General features: G+C 37.4%; 2 protein-coding genes across 5 annotated transcripts in view; both read left to right on the forward strand.

Moving 5' to 3' along the window:
* Positions 1–2,877, forward strand: part of LOC106747369 (ethanolamine kinase 1) — a 3,255-nt gene extending 378 nt beyond the window's left edge. The window contains exons 2-8 of one of the 2 annotated variants that reach the window (XM_014624822.1): positions 53–269; positions 332–636; positions 1,263–1,400; positions 1,557–1,816; positions 1,904–2,130; positions 2,250–2,475; positions 2,670–2,877. In XM_014624822.1, the coding sequence (XP_014480308.1) occupies positions 517–636; positions 1,263–1,400; positions 1,557–1,816; positions 1,904–2,130; positions 2,250–2,475; positions 2,670–2,745 (1,047 nt within the window). In that variant the 5' untranslated portion in view covers positions 53–269; positions 332–516 and the 3' untranslated portion in view covers positions 2,746–2,877. Of the gene's footprint in view, positions 1–52; positions 637–1,262; positions 1,401–1,556; positions 1,817–1,903; positions 2,131–2,249; positions 2,595–2,669 lie in introns of both variants that reach the window. The other variant, XR_001374651.1, reaches the window with a different exon arrangement.
* Positions 2,878–3,776: 899 nt separating this feature from the next.
* Positions 3,777–9,268, forward strand: LOC106747449. Of its 3 annotated transcripts, XM_014624971.1 has the most exons (9): positions 3,777–4,472; positions 4,852–5,211; positions 5,751–5,924; positions 6,408–6,531; positions 6,955–7,135; positions 7,224–7,437; positions 7,545–7,695; positions 8,441–8,580; positions 8,978–9,268. In XM_014624971.1, exons 2-9 carry the CDS (start codon positions 5,089–5,091, stop codon positions 9,098–9,100), a joined length of 1,230 nt encoding a protein of 409 aa, XP_014480457.1. In that variant the 5' UTR covers positions 3,777–4,472; positions 4,852–5,088; the 3' UTR covers positions 9,101–9,268. The 3 variants fall into 3 exon arrangements, with proteins under 3 accessions (XP_014480457.1, XP_014480467.1, XP_014480476.1); XM_014624981.1 differs by lacking the exon at positions 3,777–4,472 and having other exon boundaries at positions 4,493–5,211; XM_014624990.1 differs by lacking the exons at positions 3,777–4,472; positions 4,852–5,211 and adding an exon at positions 5,565–5,672.
* Positions 9,269–9,944: the final 676 nt, after the last annotated feature.

Here is a 9,944-nt window from a genome sequence, read left to right on the forward strand (position 1 = left end):
AAATAAAATTTTAGTATAAAATTGTCCTGACATAAGGTCAATTTTTTTACAGATTCACTTGATAAATTCAAGAGTCCAATAGTGTAACTCTCTAGTTCTTCTCTGATAACTAGTTGACTGTACTAACCCTATCTATTTCTACACTACTTATCAGCAAAGTATATATACATGAACATACATAGATTTCCTTTAGTTGTGGCGGGGCGTAGTTGAGATGCATTGGATGCATGTACTTTACATTTAATTTTTCATGTAATTTTTATCATCAGGTAACAACAATACTATAAATTTGTTCTAAACGGAATTTAAACATTTTTCTTTTACTTTTCAGCGGACTGATATTCAATAAAACTACAATATTTTATTCAATAAATCTACAATATTTTACGAATCTATTGAATATTTACATGTATAGATTTATTCCAACTGAAAAATTCAAATCGCTTGTGCCTTGTATGTAGCCTTTTCTGTATAACTTTAACAGTGTATTATACAAAATAATAATACTACTGGACTATGGATGCATGTGAGCAACATCTTGATATTACGATAGATGAAAATGAAATTTTTGATGGCGTTAAAGGTGTTATAAAGAAAATTAGACCGTCATGGCCTTTACAGCAGCTGCATTTTAAGGTAATTCAGCAGATTTAACAGTATAATAATTCACACTGACTCGATAATTAGGTAACAGTTAGTATGTTATATATACATAGTATGTTATATAATATATACAAAATGATACAAAAATCAAAGTACATATGCATATGTATTATATTATATATATTTGTGCTGAGTTATACAAAGCAACATTCTTTATCTACCAATTATACTTTTTTTTTCTCTAAATATATAATCATGACTATATTGTTATTGTTAACACTGATGTGTCAATTAATAATAAGTTTTACATTCTTATCTGCTATAATGTTTCTTTTTGTTTTATTTTAAATTCTTCAAGAACATAGCATTGTTCCTTTATGATAAAAAATTGATGATAAAAAAGTATCAGTAATAATTTAATCTAAATAATAAAGATTCTTCAAAACTAGTCTTTATTTTGCAGCATCTTTGTAATACTTGTTTCCATTGATAAGAGTCTGGACATGATTTAATTTGTTTTTTAAACCTATACACATTTAACAGATTATAATTCGTAATATATCATAAGTTTCTAGAGATAGGAAAATGATATCAATTATTTATAATATAAAAGTTAACGTAAGAGTGTAAAGTGACATTTCGTTTTATTTTTGTTTCAGACATTTACTAACGGAATATCAAATAAATTAGTAGGGGTATGGCACTTGGATCGTTATACGGATATGGTTTTGACTAGAATCTATGGGAACAACACAGATTTGCTGGTTGATAGAAAAAAGGAATTAGAAAATATTCGGGTAAACATTAATTAATCGCTCCATGAAACTTGATTTTAACAGATTTAGCTTAATTAAAGCTACGTGTATCCATAGAATTAGATAGCAAGTTTGACAAGAAATAATCGATAATCAAACATAAAATAAATAATCAACACAATTCTTATTTTTGTATAGATACTGCACAAGGCTGGTTATACCCATTGCATTTACGCTACATTTAACAATGGATTCGCCTATCAATTCTTGGAAGGCGACACGCTGACAGTGGAAGCGGTCAGGGACCCACAAGTATACCCATTAATAGCAAGACGTCTGGCTGAGATGCACAAAGTTGAGAATGAGAATATACCGAAAGAAGCGTTCATCTGGGAAAAGATGGAGAAATATATGGAAATTATGCCGAGAAAGTTTTCCGATTCCCTTAAACAAACGAAGTGAGCGATCACATGAATTTCGCTTATCGCTCCCCGCCGTGGTTAGAATGTGTGTGGTAACTTGACTTTTCGCGTGTTCATTTCAAGGTTCGAGATATTGATACAACCATACGCGGTATTGGAAAAGGAATATCAAATATTGAAGGAGGAACTTTCGACATTGGACAGTCCTGTGGTGTACGCTCACAATGACCTTTTGCTGACAAACATTTTGTACAATCGGCGGAAAAAGAGCGTTGCTTTTATCGATTACGAATATACCGCATTTAATTATCAGGCATTCGACATTGCCAATCATTTCGCGGAATATGCCGGTAATTACACATATTTCTTTACGGTATTTTCCGTGTGTTTCTTTCTTTTTGTTAATTTATCCTGTTCCTAACATTGTCACTTTTTCTTAACGTAAAATGTCAAACGTGACGTCTTCAAGGTCTCGAACCTGTACCCAACTATTCCTTGTATCCGGACAAAGAATTCCAAAAAGTGTGGTTGAGAGAATATTTGCGAACGTACAATGCGACGAGCGAGGTGTCCGAAGAAGAAGTCGATAAGTTGTATCAAGAAGTTGCTAAATTCTCCCCCTTTCCGCACTTCTTTTGGGGCTGCTGGTCTCTCATTCAAAGCATGCATTCGACCATCGATTTCGACTTTTTGGAGTAAGTAAATGTTGACAAATTTCGAAGAAAATTTCTGTATACAAGAAAGCCAGTAGCGGTAGCTGATCGTGGGAAAATTACTTTGTTAACCGAATACATCGGTGTTAGAAAGGTTCCCAGTAAGTGAATTGTTGTAAAGAAAATTGTTACTTTTCGCAAACAGCTGCGATAAATTTCATCTCATTACTTTTCAGATACGCCGCGGCACGTTTTAACGAATATTTCAGGCGGAAGGAAGACATTTCTGAGTTGAAGATAGATAATGAATGAATAAGTAGCGTTTTTTCACACTAGTCATTCCAATAGAAGCATTTCTACGTCTCAGACGTATTTATATTTTGCTACTCGATGAATATGGCAATATTTTTATTTATATGCAAAAATTCATGTTCCTATATATAATGCAATATTTATCTAGGACTGTATTATATGTATTATATATATTTATCAGTACTCTATCATATATAATTGTATTATATGTACATAGGGATGTACATAGATACATACGAAGATACAAATGTAAATTTGTAATGATAATGTGATATAAAACAAATGGTTGTGGCAGTTCGAAACCTTTCGTCTCTCAAGAACGCGTCTTGATTTACCGACATCGTATATTAGGAGATAACACTCCTTTGTTATCTGTCGCGCAACTTGAACACTCGAAAAATCGCGAACATAATAATCTCCTTCAAGGATAGGAACGGCGGGATCTGTTAAAAATATCACCGCACAATCACGAGAGTGACAGACTGCGAAAGCTGAAAAGAGACATTCGATTTGCAAACGCGCGCTAATCGACGGACCTACGGTGGCGGGAACGCGCATCATTTAATGAGTTTAACAAATATCGCACCGCAAGGTCGATTATCTCAATGGGATGAAATACTCGCTATGTCGCACTCGATTTCATCAATCGATTCGTTTCATTCCCAGTCGCGCTTTTGTAACTCGTTCCTTCTCTGTGTTTCTTCTTTCACACTATTTTCCCCTTAGAAACACGGTGTAACACGGCTTTCTTCCGTTCCTCTGAAGAAAACACCCTCATCCCTTGTCCTACTTATCTCCCCCTCCCCCTTTGTTTCAATAGTTTACTACCAGTCACTTTTACAGACGCTTTTAAAAATAACCCAGGGTTATTTTTAAAAGTTGCTCACGGTTTCCAAGTTCAACCTATTTTCTCTTGTACTTAATCTTTTTAAAGCAAAACAGCCGTATATTTATAAACCCTCGACGGGTGAAGGAGGGAGGGAATTGCAACGGAAGTGCAGAAGAGGTGCAGCGAAACGGCCGACGCTGCAGCGGCGTGTTTTCGCATCGGAAATTCGCCGAGAGAACGAATCGCCATCTAACTATCCGTATAAATAATGACTGTATTTTTTTCTTCAATCGTTTTATTTTTTTTTACGCAAAATACTTCGTCAATATCGACGATATCGAGCGACAGTGAATATATACCGCTACGATACAGTGGCTGACCAGACACGGGAGCATATTTGGTGTCGAGTGTACCCATTGTCACACACACACACACACACACATGAGACGCCAGTCGATCAATTGACTAACGAGTGTGTATGTTTTTGCGTATCTACGATCGCCGAGGTGGCGCGTTCGTAAATCGCGGTTTATTTTTAGTCGCTCGGCTTGAAATTTTCATAAACACTCGTCGCGTCGCGCTACCGTCACCCTCTTTGTCTTTCATTCGCTACGTGCGTGTCAACGAGAGAGGCCGGCACGACGACGTGCGATATTAGCGCAAGCATACCGACTTACGCTGGCTCGCCAGTTCTATGTAAACACCGAAGTGAAAGCAAATATTATTAGCAACACAGAGCCGGGGGAGCCGAAGCAGGGAGGCATGCTCGTCTTCGTCGCTCGGGCGTTTTAGTTTCACCTACACCAAAATTCTCGCAACGTCTCTCCACGAGTCGCCTGCAGGCAGACGGTACAAATTGTTGTGCACTTTGTCCATCCGGACGGACAGATTGCCGAAGGTAACGCACATCACAAAAGAGGGGGAGAGACAGAGAGAGGGAAAAGGAGAGAAAGAGAGGGAGAGAGAGAGAGAAACAAGAAGAGAGTGAGAGGAAATCTTTTGTCGCATCGGCTTTCCTATATCGATCTTTCAGAAAACAACAGCTCTCGTGCTTTCTTACAGTCGTGCGACAGCAGTTGCCTCACATCGTTACCTGCTAGTTTCTAGTACTGTTTATTTTCGTGCCGTAATCTTTTCTCGATGATTTGAGAATTTTTTAATGAGCGTGTGTGAATAATAGAGAGATAGAAAGAGAGAGAAAGAAAGAGGAAAACAAGATCAAAGGATCAGTGCATGACATCCGCTGCTTCTACATAATCTTTGTTTTATCTGATTAGTTATTAGTGGCGAGATATCAGCGCGGGTCTCGTCGATAGACGACGATTTTTGTAGAAATCGGCCTGTGAAGAAATTCGGAACCTCCTGCCGGGGATCATCATCGTTGTGGCATCGAGAGAGAGGTGTACGATCGCTCGTGATTCCACGTGTTTTTGTTCTTCGAGAAGAAAAACAAAGGTGGAGGATAGCAGAAGTCTCGCGCGCTCTCACTCGTTGGTGCCCCGATCGATCCCAAGATGCACATCACTTGCAAATGTTTGAACGTGTCCATCAGATCCAAGGGCAGTGAACTGCAGCCGATCGACGTCGACAAGTTCGAGCTGACCGAGTTGGAATATGCCGATGACTTCTTTCGCGAGGTAAGTATGATTCCCTTGTTTTTCTTTTCTTTTCCGATGACTCCTCGACGATTCCTCGCGAAGAAGCAAGAAGATACGACTTCGGCGTTATCTCGCGCGTTATTCGTACCGGCGAGCAACATTTCGACCGACGAAGTTCGTTTGTTGCTTACTCGGTTTTTTCTCCGGTGTTTTATCACGGTACATCGACGTGATCTACGATGTTAGCAGCGATTCGACTTTCCGCACCGCGAGATCGGTTTCGTCATACGATTACCCGTCGTCGAAATTGCAACGATTTCAATTTTCGCTCTTGTTTTTTTCTTCCGTTCGCGCGATAACATAGGACGCTTCGGCGCGATCTCGCTCCGCTTATCTCTCATTTTGCGTATACCTTTCGCGATTTAAGCACTCGTTTTATATAACACTCGCACGCCGAATGTATTAGTGATCGGAAAGTTTCAGTTTTTGATGAACCAATTGTGATTAAAAATTCATTAAAAGCAATATACCATGCGACATTGATAACGTGTGATAAATGTCGATCTTATTTTTTACAGGTTCTGGCAAGTGTACCGGGACTGGAGACTATTACTAAGGAACAACCCGGTTTAGTGGATATAAAGAATGTTGGGTCATGGATTATACATCGTTGTTACAATTGCTCAATGTATACTCACGCTGTCCACAGGGAATACGGTGCTGCTTTAGTCCTTATTAATAGCAATATTGTTGTAAGTGCAGGACATATTACAGATAATATTCATTTGTATAGTTACATAACATAAAATATAAAGTGAAACAGTGATGTTGGTCCAAATGTTTCTTTCACATTTTGTAACACATGGATGATAATTCATTGTACTTGACATGCTTATTCAGTTTATTCGCATTCCTTTTGTGCATAGACTGATTTAATTTGCATCTTTGGGAATTTCAAACAATATTCACTGATCACTGTGTAATATGTTCAGGTTGTTTGTTTCATTCTTTATCTGTGACAAAATATAACACTAGGGAGATATACAACTTGATAAGTTTAACTGATTCGATCAAAAATGATTATCTTTGCATGAATCAATCAAAGATACACCTTTACTCTCACCACACAAACGAAAATCTTGCCTATCGACTTGATATTATTCTTTTTTTTCAACTTTTAGTCTTGAACTAATAATTTTAAAGCTTCAATTCGAAACATGTTGCATGCGTTTCAGTTATCATCTGAGGAAATAAATAAATTGAAGTCCAATCCGGACTACAGCCAAGTATTTAGGATAATAGTTGATCACAGTGTAGAAGACTTGGACGACTATCTGCAACAACCTAATAAATTTTCTGGTAGGTGTGGGTGAACGCATTATACATACATGGTGTCCCAAAAGTAATCTCGATTCCCGCGGTGTGCAGGTAGAACGGGTGAAACCGAGTAGAAAAGTGTCATTTTGCAAAATTCACGATAGTTAATGAGAAATTAATGATTTTGTGTGAATTAATGAGCGCACGGGAAACGATAGGCCGAAAACTCTGTGTAAAGAAAAATGGCTTACTTCTGAAGATCTCTCAGAACATTGCCTTCCTTTAGAACATGAACCGTTGCGAATTTTGCAAAATGGCACGCGACTTTTTTGCTCAGTCACACCGCGGAAACTGAGATTAGTTTGGGACACTCTGTATAACAGCGTCCGCTTTCATTGTGTTTCCAAGTGAAACCGGGTGACAAGCCGACGTCAAACTGAACTGTTTCTTCTTTCATTTTTCCAGTGTCTCAATTACCTAACACGGTTCAAGTGGCTCTAGGTGGATTACAACGGCAACTAGAGGAAGCTGTGCAGCGTCAAACGGCAGTGATAGAGGATAAAATACGTGCATTTACTGCGGAACAGTATCAGCTGTTGGAGCAATTTCGCGAAAGAGCACACAACGAACATAGGCTATTATCAAAGTATGACCCTCAATGGCTATCATCTCGAGCTGCGTTACCATTATTATTATTACGTAATAGTAATCATGACTCGTTTGTCCCGAATTAGACTAGTGTGTAAAGGAGAAGAGACAAGTAGAGTAACCAATAATATAGAAACTCCGCCGACAACTCCCGACAGCTTTAAGAATACTCTGACTACCTCTGCAGCTAATATGGTGGACGGTCCGAAATCTACCGTAGCATTAGACGATACAAAAGTTCTCGCTGGCTCAAATGTTAAACACGAGACAGCTCCTAGGCACTTTTCTAATTCCGCTAATGTAAGTTGCCTTTGTTATCTTGTATCTTTACCGATAACGCTTCATCTACGTTCTCATGTTTTTCTTGCAATTACTTATGCAAATTCAATTAACGATGAACTTTACAGAATGAAAGTACGAAAAAGAAAAAGCCATTATATATTTGTACTAAAAGATCAGTTAGCTTTGATACGGAAACGATGTTTACTCTCGACGGGGTAGAAGATACAGATGCTCCTAATCAAATACAATCTTCGGAAGAGGAATCTGATACTGATGGTAATATTTGGAAAATATTATTTGTCCTTAATATAATAGCAAAGAATTTCTTTGTATTTAAGACCAATTTAAAGTCGTTTAGCGCGTTCAACATTTAGTAACTGGCTCTCCCTGGTCACTTTTTCTTGCTAGTTGTACATTTTCAGAGCCTTTGCAAATATTCGTCGTTTATCTCACGGCGAGAAGGACATTGAGATCCCGTTATTTCTGTAACAGTGATATATTGTCGAAACATCAGTGGCGAAATTAGTACGATGTCCGCCCGGCCAAGTTTAAGAGGTCCGGGTTCAACTCCTGGCGGAGGCAGTATTTTTCGTGACACCAATAATTAGTCTTATTCTTTTTAGTTGAACCAATTGCGCTAGTTCGAGAAATTTACACACATATTGAATGCGTGCGCATGAGGTTCTCACGCTTCAGTGTGCGTAAATTTCATGAACTAGCCTAGCAGCCAGTTCAGCCAAGAAGAACAGACCGAATTGTTCGCTATTGAATCACGCTGGGCGACGAAGGTGTTAATATCAAAATTACGCGCGCGATTCGATGTAATTAACTACTAATTAGTACGAAGAAAGTTTGGAAAAAAATATCGGTATAGCGTGTACGTTACACTGTCGAGCAATTATCCTTCCACTATTGGATTAAATTATTGCACCCCCTCTAGTGACTGGCTTTTATATATTTTGACTATATATATATATATATTGACCATTCTTAACAGAAATTAAGAAAATAATTGATTCAGATTCGGGCCAAGACGAAGGGATTCATATGCCAAAAAGTCAACGGGATGGTCACTCCACTTTGGCTAAATCGCTACCTGTCACTGTACCCGCTTTCCCTTCTATGATTCGTCGTAGAGTACAGGATCAAGATGACGATCAGGTGAAATTTCACGCATCTTTAAACATTTCTAATGATTGTGCAATTATTGTGATATTATACAAGCTAGGTTTTAGCGCTGTTAAGACTCCGGAGCTATGCTCTCGCTTTCTCATTAAACAAGGATAGTCGCAGCGATTACTCCGGAGCTTTAATCTCGACCACCCGGATATCCGTCTTTCAATAACTGAGGCCAATTTCAGACAGTAACAGATAGTGATAACGTCTGAAATTAGCCGTATATCCAGTTACCGAAAAACTCGGGTATCCAGCTGGTCGAAATCGACAGCATTACTAGGTTTTTCCTGTTTTCATTAGTTTCGATCTTATTGATATTATTTGATTGAAATTTGCCTATGATTCAGTGTATCTTGTGTAACAAACAAAAATATCGTTACAGTTGCCCGGTGATCCATTCGACCCGAACAACATTCGAGCTTCAATTAAGGCCTTAGCCAAGAGCGTCCACGGTGATACAATATTCGGAGACTTACCGCGTCCCAGATTTTCTACACAGATCTGACTTGTCAAGTACGAGCTAAGAAATCCACTCGGTACTTATCAGTGCTTTTGATACAATATATCATAATCCCTATCACATCCGTCATTTGTCTTTCAAACAAAAAAAAAAGTTGCAAAAGGTTTATGTATACAGACTTAGAAGAAATATATGGGCAGTTCTGCAAAAGTACAGGACTCTGTGCGTATTTTGTAGAAATACTCGAGAGTATGCCTTAATTCAAGGTGTTTCGGCTACCTAGATTTACTAAATAAAAGAAATACTTTATAAAAAGGAAGAAAAAAAGACTTTATATATTATTTAAATTGAAAACTACACTTGTGCAGATGTGGAAAAATGATTATCTGTTAAAAATAAGAGAACGAGCGTTTAAGTAGTTACAGTCGCCTAAAAATACGTCTGCAAAATCTAAATATATCTAGTACAACAATTTGGAGTTTCATTCAAGTCTAAGTTTACTCGCAATTTTTTATGTACTATACAGTGGACTGAACATTTTCTTTTTATTATTCACTCAGGTTGCAACTACTTAATATATTGTAATACAATAATTCGTAATAAGAATAATAATATCGCGCTATTGAATTGCTGAATGTCTAAAATGTTATGAACATTTTTGCAATATTACATTTCATCTTGTTATGTTGAAAATTTAAAGTGTTATTGGTAAATTCAGAGAGATGTTGTCAATTATAAATACGGATACTTGATATAATTACTGTAATTATACATGAAACTCAACGCAAGTGTGATTATATAATTATAGTGAGAGAAAGGCTTTATCAATCATAATTTCTTATATATAGGAATTAAGATTTAAAAGTAAGTGATTATTAAATGTTTCTAA

The sequence above is a fragment of the Dinoponera quadriceps genome, unplaced genomic scaffold (genome assembly GCF_001313825.1).
Source record: "Dinoponera quadriceps isolate SergipeBrazil2010 unplaced genomic scaffold, ASM131382v1 scaffold167, whole genome shotgun sequence".
NCBI classification, from domain to species: Eukaryota; Metazoa; Arthropoda; class Insecta; order Hymenoptera; family Formicidae; genus Dinoponera; species Dinoponera quadriceps.